The sequence below is a fragment of the Emys orbicularis genome, chromosome 22 (assembly GCF_028017835.1).
Source record: "Emys orbicularis isolate rEmyOrb1 chromosome 22, rEmyOrb1.hap1, whole genome shotgun sequence".
Taxonomy (NCBI): domain Eukaryota; kingdom Metazoa; phylum Chordata; order Testudines; family Emydidae; genus Emys; species Emys orbicularis.
In genome coordinates, this window is record NC_088704.1 from 21824412 (window position 1) to 21844847 (window position 20436).

The 20436-nt window shown below is 46.6% G+C and overlaps 1 protein-coding gene across 3 annotated transcripts in view; it reads left to right on the forward strand.

The window, feature by feature from the left end:
• The window catches only part of KCNAB2 (potassium voltage-gated channel subfamily A regulatory beta subunit 2), a 51239-nt gene that overhangs the window by 23521 nt on the left and 7282 nt on the right, over positions 1-20436 (forward strand). The window contains exons 2-9 of one of the 3 annotated variants that reach the window (XM_065421189.1): positions 424-467; positions 3507-3544; positions 5007-5086; positions 12139-12183; positions 14190-14234; positions 14319-14362; positions 15250-15336; positions 16348-16392. In XM_065421189.1, coding sequence (XP_065277261.1) covers positions 424-467; positions 3507-3544; positions 5007-5086; positions 12139-12183; positions 14190-14234; positions 14319-14362; positions 15250-15336; positions 16348-16392 — 428 coding nt within the window. The remainder of the gene's footprint in view (positions 1-423; positions 468-3506; positions 3545-5006; positions 5087-12138; positions 12184-14189; positions 14235-14318; positions 14363-15249; positions 15337-16347; positions 16393-20436) is intronic. The other 2 variants (XM_065421190.1, XM_065421191.1) reach the window with 2 other exon arrangements.

Genomic DNA, 20436 nt, shown 5'->3' on the forward strand with positions numbered 1-20436 from the left:
TTGCCTTTTTGACAGTATGGAGGTCGCTCTTCCTCTAACTATCTATACATGCATACATATGTAGCTGCATAATTTCCCTGTAGTGAAAACAGTAATTTCATTTGATCAGCAGTTTAGGAGAAGTATCATCAACTGCTGCTCCATGCTGGTGCCTGGGGAATATGTTGTACTCATGGTTCATTCGAAGACAAGAGCTTAGCTAAACACTTCCCGTACACAGCACTTTGTGTTGATTGGAGTGCAACTGAAGGGCACTGAAACCCCTGTCCTTTCTGTTTATAGTTCTGGAAGCGGATGTTCCTGTGATGTTTGCCGAAGGGATGGGGAGCGGGGACACCACACGTAGCATCTGTCCCATGTAGCTATGGCACATCCTATTTCTGACATTTCCAGTGGCTATTAAGAGGTGTTTCTCTTTTTCAGAAATCTTGGGAAATCGGGGTTGCGAGTGTCCTGCCTTGGCTTAGGTAAGTGACTCGATCGTCAGGTGCACTCTCTCATACCTCTCCTGTGTCCTCTTCACAATGATTTCTCCCTCAGTTATTTAAGTAAGAGACAGGCCCCCAAGGTGGAGGTGGCAGGTGAAGGGAGCTGCAGCTTTTGCATCCATCAGGGCGATGTTCCTCTGATTCCATGTTGCATTAAAAATGGATGACCTGAAACCGGATCCAGCTACCAGTGCAGCATTTCCCTGCATTGTCGTTGCTAACTGCCGGTTACCGAGTAACCAGATCTAACCACAGATTTCTGTTCTGTCCTAAACCTCGGCCTCTCCCCCAGTGAATCAGCCTGGATTGTGGCCTCGCAGACCAGCATGGTTACCAGACTCTGAAATCCTCCTGTGCGCTTAGTGCATCTTGTATTCCCGATTGGTTTTCTGTATTAAAATATATGGCGGTTACAGGTTTACCTGGGGTGCTGTCATGGATGGGTTCACAAACAGGCATCTCTTTGCGTCTGCTCCTCAAGAGACCCATGTGCTCATGCCGTTTAAAAGTAACATTTGTGCCATTTGCTGCATGTGGTTGTCAGAGCTCTTCAGCGTGGCACACGTCACGCTAGAATTTGGTTTGCAAAGACACCAGCCCTCAGTGAGGGCTAAGTCCACGCTCAGTTTAAAGCTCAGCAGTGACCTGCCGAGGCCACTTGGGCTCTCTTTGGCTTCTTTGTGATGTATGACGCAAGTTGGCCAGGTTGGGGAGTGGCGTTCTCCTTGTTCGGTGCTTTTTATAGAAATAGCAGAAACATCAAGTGTAGTTGCCGTTGTTTTGCTGGAGTAGCTGCTGTGTGTGTCTCGGACAATGTCTGAGCGACAAGGGACTGACACAGCTACAACTACACTGCCTGCCACAACTGGACAATGTTGATTTAGTTTAAGCTCTCACACCTTCATTGCAAGGTGAGCAGTTAAATCTTTTGACAGAAGCTTCCTGTATCCAAAACGTTAATGAGCCCTAGAAGTTAAATAAGTATGAACAAAAAGAAATCAGGGAATTAAAGAATCTGAGTAAAAATCCCATCTCTTCCCAGCTGATCAACTTTCACTGTCTTGACTTTTACCTGTCCAGTCCCCAGAGACTCTCACCTTGACATTTTAATGGAAAAGACAAACAGAAAACTAAAATGTTGCTTGTTGCAGGGAAGAGAAACATATAGGCCTTTTTTATCCATCATAAAGAAGGAAAAAGAACATGCCTACGTTTTTTCCATTGTAGGTCACTTTTAAAAGAAAAGCAATTTGAGTCACTGTCATGAAAATGAAGCATCTGAAAAATGTAAACAGTGAAAATCTGTTTCTCTTGTCTGAATGAAATTTTATAAAACTTTCATAAAAAGCATTTTCCCCTGGGCTGATAACAAGCCTGAGAAATCTCAGCCCAAAAGGTAATTTGTTTTTCAGGTTTCTCAATGTCTGAAAAGGGGGGCATAAACCAGAAGTGTTTTATCAGCCCTCACGATAGCATTGGTAGTACAGCACTTTATCTCTTAAAAGACACCAACAACTCAAGATAGCTGCTGCCCCTTCACAGCTTAGTGCCGAAACAAATGTCTGACTCTTCAATTGCTATCATTCAGATGGACTGCAAGGAACAACTTAACCTTTTTCTTTATATGAAACAAGCTACACGGCATTGTTCTCGCTTCCTCATGAACACTCGTGTTCAGCGCTTCCAAGTTAAGATCCTTCGAGAATGATCCACTCCTGAGCTGTAGTTTGCAGAGAGTTTGTGCAGATTTCAGAATCTGCTGTAATTGATTATATCCAGACAAAGAGTCACTTAGCACGAACTGAACACTGTGCTCCCTGTTCACCTGTGACAAGTTAGAAGTATCCACAGGCAAGTGCCGTGGACTTCTGCAGAATCTAGGTTTTCATTTTAACAAAGGCTAACTTTCTAGACATTTGGTTGCTCAGATAACGTTCCAAATGTGGCGTGAGTGCAACCAATGCACCCTTGTCTTCCTAAGGGCTTGCCTACATGGGAAAGTTATACTGGTATAAGGAAAGGTGTGAATTTAAACCGCTATAGTTATACCAGTAGAACTCCCCATGTGGACCCTCTTATTCTGGTAGGGGGGTCTTTTTCCAGCTTAGTTTGTCATTTTGGCTTAAAAAGCCATTCTTATTCCAAGACAGGTATGTCCACATTGGGGGAGCTGTACCTGTTTAACTGTTCTGTATAGCTGGGAAAATATCATGTGTAGGCCAGCACTAAGTCTGCAGAGAAGCTGCCCCAGTACCTCTGTGGCTCCTCGTGCCTTTGCCAAGCTGCAACAGAGCTAAAATTGGGCAGCATCGAGAAAGCTATGGGTATCCACTATCCACTAGAATAGGGAAGGCAACAGCGTGGAGAGGAAATGGCAAACGGATGAACTTTTACAGGTTCCTAGTCTGGGGATTCATGCTGTAATGTCAGGCAGTGGGGTCATTACAGGCAGACGGGTCTCCACTAGCAAATCGAAAGTGGTTTAGTTAACTGTTCCCTGCAGGTTGTTGGCTGGGAAGGGCAAGTAGGTGTTGCAAATGACTGGCAAGGGCAGAAATACAATGCTCCATCCCAGTTTGGTGAGAGGGCTTGACCTGGCAGGAAGGCGTTGGAGAACGCGAGCAGTTGGTATCCTTGAGAATCCACCCGGATGACAAAAGTCTTCTGCCCGAGTCAGGCAAACACATGAGAGAGAGAGAGAGAGAGAGACAGTCTAAGTGTAACAGCAAGTGATAGGGAGGCCCTGAGAGCCTGGTTCGCTCACCCACCCACAGGCTTTGGGCAGGGATATTTCACATCCCAGAAGGAAGAACAGTGGGGCCAGCTTGGTATTGACAGACTAGCATAGGACTGACTGCGTTTGGATTGTTCCTGTGTTTCTCTGCTAGTGACCTACAGATTCATTCAATCTGGAGCTCCCTTTTCCACGTTTATTGTGCCTTTCAGAGCAGAGTTAAGTTGTATGTATTTTGTACTTGTGTTTTCAGAATGAGTGTTTTCCCTTCTTTCCCTTTATAGGAACATGGGTGACGTTTGGAGGGCAGATTACAGACGAGGTAAGAATTGTTCCCTGTTTGCGCTGCCTACTCCATAGGTCAAAGATACAGTTCTCGTTTGTCTCCTTTCGTTGTACTGAAAATCAGCTTCAGGAGACTCCGTAATCTAGTTCCTTTTATTGGTTTAAGTGTTGCCAATGCCCTTTTTCATGGGAAATCTTCACAATGAAGAAAGGTTCTGTCATATTTACCAATTTTCACTGTAGAGATGCATAAATATTCATGTTTGTCTGACATATTTCAACTTTGTTTTTCAAATTAGCTAGATTCATTTTTATGATTATGGCCAAAAGAAACTAAAATTATCCTTTCTTTGGCTAATTATTATCCACCAAGACTAGTACTTACTGCTTAGCAAATAATTTGTAGCACATAATTGGAGAATAATTTCCAAGAACAGAGACTAAATTCAAACCGAATACTTTTCACAATTGTTCCAGGAGCAGTTTGCTCATGAGCTGTTTGTTCCAACTATCTAATATTCAAAATTTGAGATGCATTGGTTAGTTTAATTGGACACACAGGTCACATGGTAGTCTTTGTGATCCCTAACTCAGTGAGCATAAGTCTTAGAACCAGTCTTTCATTGCTAATTACTTGTGTTTAAGAGTTCAAAATTCGGAGTCAGCACATAGTCTCAAATGACTTTCTATGAACACCCTGATCTATACGGTGATTTTTCTGTAATATTTGTGGGAAATGAACACAAAAGGGGGCACAAACACAGCTGAATTTAACAGATGTTTTTGTTCAAGCAAATATCCCCAGAAAACATGTACAGCTCTGTTACATTGTACATGGATGTTGGAACATGCATCTCATGGGGATGGTGAAGTTTTTAAGTTAGTGGTGTTTCTGTGAAGCCAGACTTTCAGAAGATATATTCAGTTTACCAGTAATATTTGTGAAACATGTGCTGCAGCTGTATCTTTCCCTGGTAATACAGACTAGGAGGCAACTTTATAGCCTTCTCCATTCTGTGTAGTAAATGTATACAACGCAATACTTGCATCACGGTTTTTCTGAGCCAACAGATGCCAGCTGTAGTCTGAGCTAATACCATATAAATCAATTTTCTGAACACTGGATTATAAAAGTGGGAGGAGGAAAATCATATTGCAGGGTGTGCTTGGGATTCCCTGTTTTATATCCATAAGCTACTGAGTGCATCCTGATATGGGGGCAAATACCCTGGACTGAAAAATACATAGCGTGCAATTTGCATGGTATTGCTGTGCAGTGAGACCAACTGTGGCTGCCTAGAGTTAGGCATCTAAATAATCAGATCACCTCGTTAGGTGCCCAACTTTAGGCAGCCTAATTTGTAATGTTTGGCCTAAGCATGTTACCGTGTGCTGTGTTACACGTGTGTTTTAGTGATATAGAGGTCATGCCAAGTGGTTTCTGGGCTCTTGCTTTCTACGACGCGCTCTCTATAAACATTACAAATGTTTCTTTGCAGATGGCAGAACAGCTGATGACTTTAGCATATGACAATGGCATTAACCTGTTTGACACAGCAGAAGTCTACGCTGCTGGGAAGTAGGTACCTTCTCTGTTTCTCTAACCAGGAGACACAAGTAGATGTGTTTTAATAAATGGGTGATTGCTGTAAACATCCAGAATGACGCTTTCCCTGGCTACCCGACTTTCCCTGATCAAAGTGCTTTTACTATGTTATATTTTCTCCAGTATTTTTTCTTTTGTTCCGGAGTTCTCTAAAACGCGCACACACACCCCGGCCCAACCCCAAAGCGTCATGTCCTGGATTCCCTGCAAAGTCTCTTTGCTTTGCCCTTTGCTCTGCCAGAGGGGTCACGTGGCACCTGCTCAGTTCTGCTCTCACTCCCTGCTCTTATGGAGAGCAAAAGTGCAGAGCAGGAATGAAATCTGGGTCTCGCCTCAGCGGGTGGCCGGTGCTTACGCTCTAGTATTTCACCAGCTTTATTACAGCAGAGACTCCTGCCCCATAAAGTTTTTCTCCCAGAATGATGATGTCCCTTCTGCATTCCTTTGCCAGTGAAAATCCAGGTGGTTTTTTTAAGCTTCTAATTAAGTGCTCTTCACTATGGAGCGCACAGGCTGCGTCTTCACTGCAAAAATCCCAGTGGGAACAAGGCATGGGAGTTTTTACCTCATCTCACTCCCTCGAGGTAAACCCCATATTGGCAGGGAGAGGGGTATAGGGTTGAACTCAACTAGCTACGTCAAAGTAAAAACAGCTTCATCTCCGCTTGGATTTTACATTGCGATGGTATCCCAATGGAAAAACCCCTTCTGTGGCAGTGAAGAGACAGGCATAGTTAGAGCAGACAGGGAATGTAGACAATCAAGTCCTAAGCCCCAGCACTGCTTCAGCCAAGTGACAGATTGCAGATACGTTTTCCCTTAATCCCACTGCTCTGGCTGTATCCCTCGGCCAGGGGTCCCATCTGATTCTCTGTTCATGACAAAGGAGCGATAGCTGGGGAGGAGTGCCAGGATGCTCTGTCGTTGATGTTCATCGCTCCTGCCGGGTTAGCCAGGCATTTTACGGTTTAAGATCTAAACAAAACCTTTGTTCACCCAACAGAACAGACTGTTAAAGAGGTTGAGAAAAGTTGTGTAAAAAGTTCGCTGGCTCCATTGCTGCTCCTGCCTGGCAAATGCTGTGAGAAAGGGCAGCAGCCGCGCCGCGTTTCGTCCCACACTCGGTTTGGGGGCAGGACATAGTACGACCTGGCCTGTGCCAAAAGCACTCCTGAGAGCCACAGAATTGTTACAGCCTTTCTGTGTCGGGAAGGTAAATTCACGTAGCTTGGTTCCTCGACACACTGCCGGCCTCGTCTCAGAAAACCCCTGTGGACTCTAGCCAGGCCTATACACCCAGTCGGGTGCAGGGTCTTGTCCCTGCTCAGAAACGGGGCCCGTATAAGTACCGTAGATAGATAGCGGCTCAAACTGCCATTTTCCACTGGCCCGGCACAGTCTGTGAATGCATGTATTTTATTTCTATTGGTTTCAGTGCATTTGAAGCACTTATCCCTGACTCCAGGTGCTTTGACAGCGCTGAAACAGACAAAATCAGAGACAAACCCAGTTCTCCTTCAGAGAATGAGCTGCCTCCATCCCCTGGCCTACACACAGTGAACTGCTAAGGAGCCTGGGGCAGTCTGGACTAATAAGTGGGGGCACCTGCTCACAAGAGATGGAGATTTGGAAGGCAGAGGTTGTCAAGGGATTAGGATTGTACAAATTGATATGAAATGGTGCTTGAGCAGCAATAGCTAGTCAATATACACTGACTTTGACCAGCAGTTTACAGGTGTGCAAAACGAGGTTCTGCTGTGAACCAGAGAGGGGTGCATGGGCAACAATGGATTGGGAGGGACAATCAATAAATTACAAGCACCAGAGCCTGTCTCAATCGTTAGAAAAAGGTCACAGCCTGATGCTGGTGAAAAACGAAATAGAAAAAGTAGACGCCATGAGGTGCAGAGTGTTTGTTCCTGCTCTCACTAGGTTTCCGTAGCATTTGCTTGCATATTACTAGCAGGTGATCTGAATCCCTCTCGGTGTAACTGGGCATGGTATTTAGACAGGCTGGCAGTGCTTTTGCCTTTGACCTGTTGAACCAGGATATCGTACACAGACTGCGAGTAGCAGGGGAGCTGGGGGTTGGGCTGCCCCATCCTTTTCGCATCTAAAAATATTTTTCTTCCGAAGTTTTTATTAAAGAAAAACTGAATACAAAAAAGGAGTGAGGGGGCGAGTTTGCTGTGCAGTGTCTAAGGGGAGGTGATGGGTGATCAATACAGGGGGACACACGAATGACAGCACACCGGGGGGAGCAGTGCAGTGTGCATTTGGTCTAGAGGCAAAACCCTACTGTGTGGAAAGAACCGCAAATCTCCTAATTCTTTCCTAGCTCAAGGCAAGCTCTACGGGTCATAACTACAGCCCTGCCTTGCTGAGAGCCCGGACAGTGAGGCTACCAGCACTGCCATAGTGCCAGTGCAGGGGTTTTCCCTACCAGAATTAATGAACTGAGTTCCTGGGGCAAGATTTCCCCCGCCCCCTTTACAGAAGACCCATGCACAAGTCCTGTGCGCCACTCAACTGCCTCTTCAGGCCTATGGGCCACGAGGCTGAGTGTCACCCAGAATGATTAAAACGTGCTCGGAAGCAGAAACGAACACACACCCCTCCAGATGTCTTTGAATGAACGCACTGATCTAGAGCCAGATCCCGAGGGTCTGGCTCAAACTCCTGTTGAACTCAAGGGTCTTCGAACCTGATGCTTGGGTGTTATCAAAGAGTAGCCTCCCTCTAATTTCCCGTGGCCAGAAAAGTTACAACTGGGAGTTAGCGTTGCCTCTGAGATTTAACAGATGCTTGCTCCTGTTTCAGTTCGGGTGGCTGAAAGAGTTTGAGATTGGTGCACTCCATGTTTTGATTGGCTGACCACAGCCTGTTCTATCTTCCTGTCTCACTGATTTGGTTATGCTGCCAGGTACAGCACTTCCTGACTAGCCCAGCTTATCTTCCAGGCCATCATGAGCAGAGCAGGACAGAGTTATTTTAATTCTTCTTTAACAACTACCAAGAAGTAAATTACAGCCACAAATTCAGAAACTTTTCAAAAAAGAATTAGATAAGTTCATTAATGATCTGGAGGATGGCGTGGACTGCACCCTCAGCAAGTTTGCAGATGACACTAAACTGGGAGGAGTGGTAGATACGCTGGAGGGTAGGGATAGGATACAGAGGGACCTAGACAAATTAGAGGATTGGGCCAAAAGAAATCTGATGAGGTTCAACAAGGACAAGTGCAGAGTCCTGCACTTAGGACGGAAGAATCCCATGCACTGCTACAGACTAGGGACCGAGTGGCTAGGCAGCAGTTCTGCAGAAAAGGACTTAGGGGTTACAGTGGACGAGAAGCTGGATATGAGTCGACAGTGTGCCCTTGTTGCCAAGAAGGCTAACGGCATTTTGGGCTGTATAAGTAGAGGCATTGCCAGCAGATCGAGGTATGTATTCATTCCCCTCTATTCTGCATTGGTGAGGCCTCATCTGGAGTACTGTGTCCAGTTTTGGGCCCCACGCTACAAGAACGATGTGAAAAAATTCGAAAGAGTCCAGCGGAGGGCAACAAAAATGATTAGGGGGCTGGAGCACATGACTTATGAGGAGAGGCTGAGGGAACTGGGATTTTTTTAGTCTGCAGAAGAGAAGAATGAGGGGGGATTTGATAGCTGCTTTCAACTACCTGAAAGGGGGTTCCAAAGAGGATGGATCTAGACTGTTCTCAGTGGAAGCAGATGACAGAACAAGGAGTAATGGTCTCAAGTTGCAGTGGAGGAGGTTTAGGTTGGATATTAGGAAACACTATTTCACTAGGAGGGTGGTGAAGCACTGGAATGGGTTACCTAGGGAGGTGGTGGAATCTCCATCCTTAGAGGTTTTTAAGGTCAGGCTTGACAAAGCCCTGCCTGGGGTGATTCAGTTGGGGATTGGTCCTGCTTTGAGTAGGGGGTTGGACTAGATGACTCCTGAGGTCCCTTCCAACCCTGATATTCTATTTTTCATAGAGGATAGGTCCATCAATGGCTATTACCCAGGATGGGTAGGGATGGTGTCCCTAGCCTCTGTTTGCCAGAAGCTGGGAATGGGCGACAGGGGATGGATCACTTGATGATTCCCTGTTCTGTTCATTCCCTCTGAAGCACCTGGCATTGGCCACTGTCAGAAGACAGGATAGTGGGTTAGATAGACCTATGGTCTAACCCAGTATGGCCATTCTTATGTGTTGCAGAACAGGTAGGCACTCGCTCTCGGCCCTTTTCTCGCCCTATAACCACAAAGGAGTCCTATACATTTTTTGTTTGCCTATAAATATAGATCCTAGCGTCTACTTCTTTAAAAGCCTTTTGTGACACTAACTCACTTGCAATGCTTCTTTATGGGGAAAGGCAGCACGTTCTATGGAACGTTTGTATGTTCGTGACTTCATAGAATCATCGGGTTAGAAGGGACCTCAGGAGGTCATCTAGTCCAAACCCCTGCTGAAAGCAGGACCAATCCCCAGCTAAATCATCCCAGCCAGCGCTTTGTCAAGCCTGATCTTAAAAACATCTAAGGAAGGAGATTCCACCACCTCCCTAGGTAACCCATTCCAGTGCTTCACCACGCTCCTAGTGAAAAAGTTTTTCCTAATATCCAACCTAATCCTCCCCCACTGCAACTTGAAACCATTACTCCTTGTTCTGTCATCTGCTACTACTGAGAACAGTCTAGATCCATCCTCTTTAGAACCCCCTTTCAGGTAGTTGAAAGCAGCTATCAAATCCCCCCTCATTCTTCTCTTCTGCAGACTAAATAATCCCAGTTCCCTCAGACTTATGTGTGAATGGGCTCCATTAGGAAAAGACAGGAGATATGGAGAGCTGATCTTATTTTTTTCTTATGAACTTTTCTGACAACTAGAATCCGCTGTGCTGTGCTGCTGCTAAGCCATGTCAGCCCAGTGCCTTTCTCCTCGTTAACCTTTCCACTCCTCTCCCTACATCCATTTGTGCCTGCGCTCAGGTGAAATATCGTAGTTCTTCAGGGTGGTGACACATCTGCCTGTGTCCCTACAGCACCTACCACAGTCTGGCCTGATCTTATTCCTGTTACCGTCCAAGCAATAACCAGGGATACGCTGTGAGGAGCCGAGTGATGAGAACGTGGCGGGCAACAAAACGAAGGCCTGGTACAAGATACTTGTGGGTAGAAATTGCAGTCATTCCAGAAGGGTCATGAACAGACGCTGGGCGTCACATCCGCCTTGCCATTTCCATGTTGCTAAGTGGGAGGTTGTGTCTTAGCTAGAAGGCAGGAAGGTCCAAGTATGAAAAACATGGAGAACCATGGTCCTGTAGCTCTTAGGGAACATCTTTTGGTGATTACGTGTACTTGGGAGCATTGGTGAGAGAGTCTCAACATGTCGTGTGCTGTGTATTAAACCCTAGCGACAGTGAATTAATTGGGATTACTGAAAGTGTTCATCTGTGTCGTGGAACCTTTTATTGACTGTACGAAATGAAGGCCCTGGCAGTCTGACCTGTTCAGCGTCTCATCTTTGGTTTTAGACACTTGCACAACACAGAACAAATCCGATAAAGCATCACACACATCGCTTTGTTTAAGTTAATGACTAAGGGTCGGTTTTTCCTGTCTCCTCCCGAAGAGAGTGACTTTCTGACTGGAAAGGATGGAGGCTGCAGAATGTAGGGTCTGAGAGGTTTCACTAATAATTGCCTGTTAAAAATTAAATTGCCCAGGAACAAAATGTGCCTGACATGGCCAGGAGCGAAGGTCAGTTCACTCGTGTGGATGGTTCCTACCAGTGCGTGTCTGGGCACGCCACACAGTCCAAGCACAGATGTTCGCGTGGCTCAGTTGGTAGCGTCCTCGCCTCTGCGCCACACTGGAACTTGGGCGCCTACCCAGAGCTGGCACAGCAGTGCCACATCAGAACAAGCCACACAAGTTAATCCCAGTGTGACGATCAAGGCCATGTATTTATTTCAGAATAGAAATGTTGGTGGAGCCAGTCCTGTAGCAGCATCTACAAGGGGCAAAACAACCTGCCAAAGCCAAAGAGCAGCGGGCTTGAGCAAAGGCGATGGAATTGACTCCTGACGGATGGCAATGGAGAGCTGTCTCTGCGCTGGGCTGGGTCAGAGAGACATTACGTATGATGGAAGAATGTCTCTCTCTTACCTGTGGCTTTGGTCTTCCTTTGGTTCCACTCCAGCACACCCCAGCTGGAGTTCCCCTAGCAAACAACCTGAATATCTCTGACCTGTTTTCTCACTCTAAAGAAGAGAGGCCAGAATGGATCTTATTTGTAGGGAGTCGTTTGTGTCGTGACAGGTCTGAATAGCCAAGTCCTGCAATTATCAGCAATGAGCCACAGTACGGCTAATGGGCTGAGCTCCGGTAACCTGAACGCCTGCCACGTTTTGTCCAGCCACGCCCTCTCTTCGCAACGGATCTCAGTACAAAAGAGGCTGAGGAGATGGGTTACATCATATTCCGCCTTCACGGTCTGTGCCTGCCATGAGTCCTGTGGGAAGTAGGGTTGGGATCAGTTAGTGAAGGGACGCGGCTCTGGCAGATGGGGGTATTAAATGTAATGTACATTTGCGTTCTTGTCCCATCTCTGTTGCTAAGATGTATAACAAGCAATTACAGAGAGCAGTTCTTTATACACTGCAGGACAGTGCAAAGGAAGGAGGAAATTACATTGCCTGTGGCCAGGATATTTTTATCTTTGACCCTGACAAATGCCAAGAAAATTCCAGCTGTCACTTGATCCTGTACTGCAGTGTAAACAACATGCAGGATTCCTCCTTGTTCAGAGAGCCCGTGGGTGGGGCCTGGGGTAGCCTCGTTGGCCTCAAATTGTCTTGTTCTCCTTAGCTCCTTAATAACGTTTTAACAACCGGGATTTGAAATACATGGGATCCCTCCGTCGAGAGCCGATTTTCATGATTGAAATGGTTTGGACCTAATTTCTATACCAGACTGATGAAATCATCATTTGTGTTTCTCTCTCGTTGCAGGGCTGAAGTTGTGTTGGGAAATATTATTAAGAAGAAGGGTTGGAGGTAATTTTATTCTTCCTTAGGCCAAGTGCCACGTTAGAGCCACAGTGCTTCATTTTTATGCTTTGGGCAGTTTCCTTGATAACCGCTGTGTTTGATACAGAAGGAAGGAAATGAACGGTAGGTAGCCAGGTGAAGAGTCAAATAACTGTACTGGGATTTGCAGGGAGTGGTGCATCTGTGAGCACCACATTTGGGACACGGAGTGTGAAATCCCCTCTCTGGTCCCTCGCAGTGATCGCTCCAGGGTAGGAGTGGGGCAGGGTAGGAGAATCTTTTACTGCTGCTGCCTGTCCTGGACTTGTTCCTGCGAATAAAGAGAGTTTCTGCCTTCTAGGTGGTTGTATCGGCATGAAATAATAATGCCGTTCTTTATGGCTGGCATTCAGTCTTCTGGTAGCTCTGGGGCCCAAGGTGCATGCCAGACAAAGGTCTCTTAATCTCAGTGTTTCCCCTGCTAAATCTCCATTCCTTTTCCTGATGGAGATGAGCAGGGCTCGTCAGTCCATCACAGCCTGGCACCTCTCCCCTGTCCTGGCTGGGTCAGAGCAGAGTGGCGTTTCTTCAGGGAGGTGTTCGAAATGATCTCAAATTGTAAAAGCCACAAGGAAGAGCAATTTCAAATACCAGCTCACTGCAGTTGGGCATGAATCATTAATCATAGTAGGATTGTCAGAAAGTCTGTAAATCCTTCCCTCCCGAATGCCACAATTATCATCCCAGTCAGTGGTTATTGGGTACATTTTTCCCACTCAATTATTTATACTTGTCATTTTGTTCCCCCGAGATTGTTTCTTTGCATTAATTACCATGTGACTGCAGCTCCCAGTAATTAAAGGTAATTGACTTATTAGCAAATCCCACCAGGAGCTCTCCTGTCAGTGCTAGGAGGCGCTCTTTGGCACATCATCCTCTTCTTTTTCCAGCACCCAGGTCCTGAGCAAATTGGTCCATGTCTGCTTTGAGATGCCATTTGAGCCTGTTGGGGTGTTGCCTGCGTAGTTTTGTATGCCCTGTTTCGCCACTGTCTCCGGGACCGTTCCTGTCCGCTCTCACCATGCATTCCCCATAAAGAACAGTCTTAGGCGGTCATATTAGCAACATGGCCAACCCACTGTGGCTGGAGCCTTTTGATGATTGCAGTCACACACTGCACTTTCAGTCTTCTACAGATGTCATCATTTCTTCGTCTGTCCAGCCTTGTCAGGCCTAGGATGTGGCGCAGACGCCGCACTTCCAGAGTTGGCAGCTTTGGTTCTGGATGTTTGTCGGTACCCATGTTTCACAACCGTAGCGTAACGTGGGCACAATGAGTGTTGTATATAGTCTGGTTTTAGTGGTCATGGACACGGCTGAAAAGGCGTTATTTGCATGCCTGAACAAAAATGTTTGGACTCTTAAATCAAACAGCCCTCTTAAGTCTGGAGTAGGCTCCAGGACCATAGCAGCTGTTTCAGTAAGTTCACAGTAGTTGGAGCTGGTAGCAGTTTCTCCTAGTAGTTGCCATGCTATAGCCTGCTGGATGGCCCTGAAGCAAAGTGACTTTGGGCTACAGGGCCAGACCCAAAGCTGGGACTTTCCCAGGTGCCTCCGTGATTTTCAGACACGGATCGCACTCTTGACAATCTCACCCAAAGACTTAACCCCAGGATCATCCAAGGTGAGGAGGGTCCTAGAGATAACACTCCTGATCTGTGCTAGTGAAGGCTTCTGATCAAACAGCCGAGCAGATCACTAACCTTACTTACGCTGGGGTACATCAGCAGTAACTCCATGGTGAAGTCAATAGAATTATCCTGGTTGTGCCCCTGCAGTGCTTGGTGCTAAATCACTTGCCTCTCACAGACCAATGAGTTGGGAAGTGCCGTGGGTATTTGCATAACTGGAAGCTGTGGGCAAGCCTTGCCTTGGGGTGCTAAGTGTTGGGATGGGCACCCAGACGAGCACAGAGGGCGGAAGGGAACCTTGGCTTGGTACATTTTATGCAGTGACTCTGTTTCTCTTCGCAGGCGCTCTAGCCTGGTCATCACAACCAAAATCTTCTGGGGAGGAAAGTAAGTAATACAGGCTAATTTCACCACCGCCATAATTGTCCTAGTTGTACTGGACACTGCTAACCTGGGCCTGTTGTTTTTCAGAGCAGAGACTGAGAGGGGACTCTCCAGAAAACACATCATAGAAGGTGAGAGAGAGCACACCTGCTTTAATGCTGTACATGATCCTGACCCTTCAAGGCACTTGAGCACGTGCTTAACTTTAAGCACATGAGTATCCCCATTTAACTGAATGGAACTACTCACATGCTTAACCATGTGCTTTGCTGGATCGGGGCCTATCTGCTGCTCCTGTATATTACGGTGGGAGAGTCTGCGGGAACTGGGACCTGGGGCGTTCCCATTCAGGAGAAGGAACCAACGCTCTTCGACAGGGCTCCAGCTGAGCCCATCCTTGGGCTGCTTCAGCGGCTGCTTTGCCGTGTCCCAGCGGCTCTCACACACCTGCCCAGGAAGCTGTGGGTGTGCTGTCCTGCCGAGATGGCATTAATGGCACTGCAGAGTGCCTTGCAGACACCAACCTCCTGGCTTGGCAGAAGGAGCAGGGTGGGGGAGAGGCACGTGCTGGTGGTTATTGTTAATAATGAGCTGAATATTTCCCTGAGAGTCATTATAAGTGTCCTTCAAATTGCCTGGCAACTGGCCCCCGTTGGGCAGCGGTTGGATACATTTTAGAGTCACCAGTGCTGCAGCTCTCCCCGAGATGGTTTTCATTCTGTTCATTAGTGAGTGGCCAGCCCTTGTGAAAGCTGGGGCTGGGGCAGCAGCGAGCTGGGGCTCTCCACGGAGCATGGGGCACAGCACAGCCCTCTAGCGCAGATGTGGGTCGCGGTGCTCTTAACGCTCTGGGACAGCCTCAGCAAAGCTGTGATCGCCAGGCCTCAGGGCACCATCTCAAGAGCGTTAGTGCAGCTCTTCCAAGCCTGTGTTTGCAAAGTGCTCGGAGGTAACGAAGCAGGGTGCTCAGAGGGGAAATCTGCTTGATGGCCTTTTGTCCTTGTTTGCTCATCACCAGGTCTGAAGGCTTCCTTAGAACGGCTGCAGTTAGAGTACGTGGATGTCGTGTTTGCTAACAGACCAGATCCCAACACACCCATGGAAGGTAGGTTCTGCTGCCAGCTTCTCCCGAACAGCCTGTTTCTGTTCCGGGTACTGGTCAGCAGGCAGCTGAGATTGATGGACTAGCCGCCGTCTCACCATTCGCGTCCGGAAGTAGGGAGTGACTTCTAAAGAGTATAGCGTTGGGGAGTAGGAGCGCTAGCCGTGGGCCGCCAAATCATTTTCAGAATAGCCTCTTTCTCTCCCCCAGCAAAGTGTAATAGAGAGGCACCAGTCAAAGGACTTCTCAGGGGACGTTCCCCCTTGCTTGGTGTCATGGGGAAACTCTTATGCTTAGGCGTCCCAGGCCTGAATGAGATGCTGTCCTTGTCCCTTTGGGGTTTGTGCTGCAGGCTGAACTGGGACTCTTGGAAATACATGATTCTCGCTGCGTTATCTCCCTTTTCGTTCCGTGTTTGCCAAGCACGACAGAGCCCAGGTCCATGACTGGTGCTCCTAGGTTCTAGGATAATACAATCAGCAATAGGGTTACGATCATTATAATAATTTTCTCAAGCTGCTGTGCTAGCAGTTTGTACCTCTGCAACAGATCTAACTTTTCTCATTTCATGGCCTGTCCCATTTCTGGATTACATACTCACCCATTCTAAGAAGGAACTGTTAATTCCTTGTAGTTTAACATCTTATTAGTCAAATCAGGTCTGAATTTTTCATTGCATTTTATTTTTTGATGTTTTGAATGTTTTAATCATGATTTTGGTGACGGGTTTTTAGTTGCAGTGTGTTTTCCATTATGTAGCAATTGTTTCATGTGTTAATACGTTCAGCATATGTAAACAAACCAACCAAAAATCTTTTGCAACCTCAATCCCCCTCCATCCCCATGTGACGGGGCCTTCTCGGGATGCGCTCTGCTTCTGGAACAGACTGTGTTAATGGTGCTTTGATAGGGGGCTATTCTTCCTCCAGACCCAGACCCTTTTGTCATGCCGTTCATTGTAATATGCCAGCAGTTGTAAACTCTGGTCTCTTTAAATCTTTCTTTTATCACCAGGGGACCCATTTAGTTCTTCCAAGTCAAGAACATTCATCATAGAAGGTACATCGTACCCGCAGTCCGAATATTGACTTCTGTGTCCAAACAGCATTTTATGGGACAGACTCTGTATTTTTATTTACACGACTTCCTTTCCCCCGTGGCAAACTTCTCCATAAAATGCACAAAGGAAAACAAACAAAAAACCCCCCTTGCCTTTGAGAACATCTTGCAAGTAAAAAGAAAAAAGCAACATAGTGATTAGTTCTTCTTCCCTCGATTCATGTCACTTCATTCTTTTGTTCCTTTCCTTTGTTCAGTGCATGACGTGCCATTTTCTGCTATGCTTGTCTGTATGACAGGAGGTCCCCTCAGTTTGAAATTCTGCATTAAAGCCTAATTTGTTGGTTCATTAAAATAACATGGTACCTGTTCCTAACATGCTTGTGATCTTGGAGGAGAGCAGTTCAGGGATCAGGGTGAACAAATCAGTAGTCCAGGGGAGAACAAGCAGGTTGTGGTGTTCCTCACCCAGAAGTTTTAAAGTCCACAAGACTGTCCACTTACCAGCACTCAACCCACACCACGGGCCTTAAAGTTTACATTAGCATCAGAAAATACAGTTGTCTGGTAAGTTGAATGAATTGGTTACCAAAGTTGTTAGTCTAGTCAGTTACTGAAATATGTTATGCTGATTTCTTCACCCCTTTTAATGCGCCTGGTCTTGCATAAGGAATGTGGTTGGATTTTTTTTTTTTTTTTAATGAGCATGTACTAGGGTTGGGCAAAATTCTGTGTAACTGCGCTCCCTGTCGTGGCAAATTTTGACTAAAGACTACATTAAAATAACGGGGCAGAGTTTTCAGCCCTGTTCAGAGTCAGATTCCCACGGGGAGCTGCTACCACTGGGGTGCATCCCTTTACCACCACTAGGTTGGGACCAAAAGGCTAATAATTGGCTGGTTATATATCCAGCCAGTCTAACTTTTTACAGCCCCAGCTATGAATATGTACAGTAGGTACAAAGCATTCTGTCTTCTTGCTCCTGTTCATTATTGAACTGAACGCCTGTTGCAGTTCACTTGCGGTACATTTTTAATATGGTTATTCAAGCATTAGTGTCTGGAACTTGGGAAAATAAGGCTCCAGTCTCCGTGCCAATGGGATTTTTTTAAATTAAAGGGGCAACTGGAATACAGCTAATGACCAAATGTGACACCAGCTGTATGCAACCTGCTGAGCCTATTCCAGTGACGTAAGAAATGCCCATTTTGCCCAGCTCTGACAGTCATTGCTCTCTCTGCTTATGATGGGCTGGTCTTCCTCCTTGTCATGGTTTGTGATCTTGTGCAAGATGTACTACCGACCTGCCAGATTTTATTTCTATGGAAAACTTTCGTTTGCACAAGCCCAGCGCTTAGCTAAACTGTCACATTCTGTCAGTGCATGTGATGGCCATGTGAAGCCTGGTGTGACTTTTTCTTTTTGCTTCTTTCCTTGGCATGAGTTTATGCCTTGGCTTCAAACTCAGCCTGCATGGTTCAGACTTGGCTGGAGAGCCTGGACAGGGACTCCTGACAGTGTTTCTAAAAAAAGAAAAGAAAAGGCAGCGACAGAACGGGGCAGCAGCAGTTTGACTAACACCTAGAAGTTAAGCAATAAATTCCCATGTTAACTGGCAGATTGAGTCTCAGACTCTCTGGCACCTCTTTCCTTGGGGCAGGTCTTCACTACAGGGGGGGGTCGATTTAAGATACGCAAATTCAGCTACGCGAATAGCGTAGCTGAATTCGACGTATCGCAGCTGACTTACCCCGCTGTGAGGACGGCGGCAAAATCGACCTCCGCGGCTTCCCGTCGACGGCACTTACTCCCACCTCCGCTGGTGGAGTAAGAGCGTCGATTCGGGGATCGATTGTCGCGTCCCGACGAGACGCGATAATTCGATCCCCGAGAGGTCGATTTCTACCCGCCGATTCAGGCGGGTAGTGTAGACCTAGCCTTGGTTTAATGTAAGCTCAGAGAAACAAAATTGGGGGGATGGCAGTTTTTGCTAATGCAGTACCATGAATGTGCATAGCGGCTTAGACTGGGGCAGAGACCTCATCTTCTATTTGCCTACATTCAGACAAGAGACCAAGGGGAAGGTTGTGGAGAAAGGAGAACAAGGGTTAAAGAAGATTGGGGTTATTTGCGTTTGTTACTCTGCATCGTGTGTGTGTGTGTGTGTGTGTGTGTAATGTATTTTCTTTAAATACTCGCGGCTTGTGGCAGCTGCAGAGACTGGGTGAAATCCTGGCCCCATCAAAGTTAATGACAAAACTCCCCTTGACTTCAGTAAGGTCAAGTGTTCATCCCCTGTGTCTTGGCGTAGGAGGGTTCCTCTGTGCTTGCCCCGATGGAGACTCCAGCTACGTGGACTGGGCGGCAGGAGCAGGGTTTGCCCCAGACCCTTGACCCAATGCCTAGCACACTCCTGCCAGATCAAGGCGTTTACATGGCCTTTCCAGGAATTGTTTGCTTCTGGTTGCTAATCTGAGTCTCTCTTCATGAAAGTCCAAGCTATAGAGCTCTTGACATTTGGACTTTCCTCATCCTCCTGCTTCTGTATGCTCAGAATTTCCTAACGATCCCTTCCTCGGAGCTGAAACCTTCCACGTTGGGTCTCAGCCCAGAAATGAGGTTTTTGGAGACTGAAAAATATTCTCTCTGATTTCACTATTTTAAACCTGTTCAGCGGCGCTTCCTAAAGCAGCTGTGAGGAAACGAGAGAAACATTTAGACCAGCACAGGGCTGACTGCGATAACGGCTAGTTGGGTGTTACCATGAACAGAGAACTCGCTGCTGAGCACTCTTGGGCGGCAGCTACTAACATAGCTTAACGAAGCCACCACCTAACGAAGCTCTGCCCCCTTTGTGACTTTGCAAATGTAATTAGCGTCTTTGGAAGGATTGTGTCTTGTGGTCCAAGGAGAAGTTTGCAATCTGCAGGCTGCAGCCCATGGGGGGTGTGGAGACCAGGACAGAACTGCATGTTCCAACTCTCTGCTGCTTTCTCAAGCCTGTTTTTACACTACCAGATGCTGAGGGTCAGTGTCAGCAACGGGGCGGTTGAACCTGTGCTGAACAGTGCGACTCCAAGTCTAATAAAGGACAAAGCATCTTCGCACCAGTTCGGAAACTGCCAGTTGAGTTTTTGGTTGTCCCAGCTGGAGATACCAGTGCTGATTATCCCAGGAGCTGAATATGGGCAGCTGCCGGTGCTCTGTGCCTCTGAAAATCGGGCCCTAACTGCCTCAAAGCACCCGAAATCAGTAGCCGTTTAAAACATTTGGGCTAGTGTCAACTGAGGAGCCTCAGGTTTCACAGTCTTGGTCTCTTTTTTTAGGTTCCAGCATGTTTAGCGTTGCACTTAGACAAACACATAGCATTGTCTGCTTCCCACCTTCAACCAGACAGAAGACTGGGATACATACACACTTGTCTTTTGTCTGAGTGAGTGTGTGCGCATGTGTATAATCACACTGAATTAGATATTATTATCGGGTTTATTTTTTCAGGCCGTCAATGGATTGTTTTTAGAAACACTTGTTTGCAATCTTTCCTTTATACCGCAACATTTGCAACCAACCTTGCAAGCAATGTATTCTTATAGCTGCCTTTTCTAGACATCCCCTGCAGGATCCACTACATACATTCAGCACCTTTGGAAAAGACAGGGACGGCCGACCAACCATCACAGTGACAACCCTCAAAAAAGAAAAATCTGAACTTTAGCTGTTTTTAGATGCAGTATTAACCATGCGGCCAAACTAACTTAATGGGTTCCTACAATCAGCTGCAATATTTGCTTTGCATAAGTCTTTTTAAAGACAGAATTTGCCCTCTAGGTTTTTCATAGCTAATGGATGTTTTCTAATGATGAATTTTTCTTAGTAGTAGTAATCTCTGAAGTTCACAGCAGCTAAACTATAAGGGCAAAGCTGGAGATGAGGGTTTTTTAACCATCCTTAACATCCAGCAGTCCCAGCTCGTCCTGTATTCCTCAGTCTCTGAAATCTGCTGATTCCAGATGCTCGGGGGTAGTGTTTCAGCTCGTCTGTCAC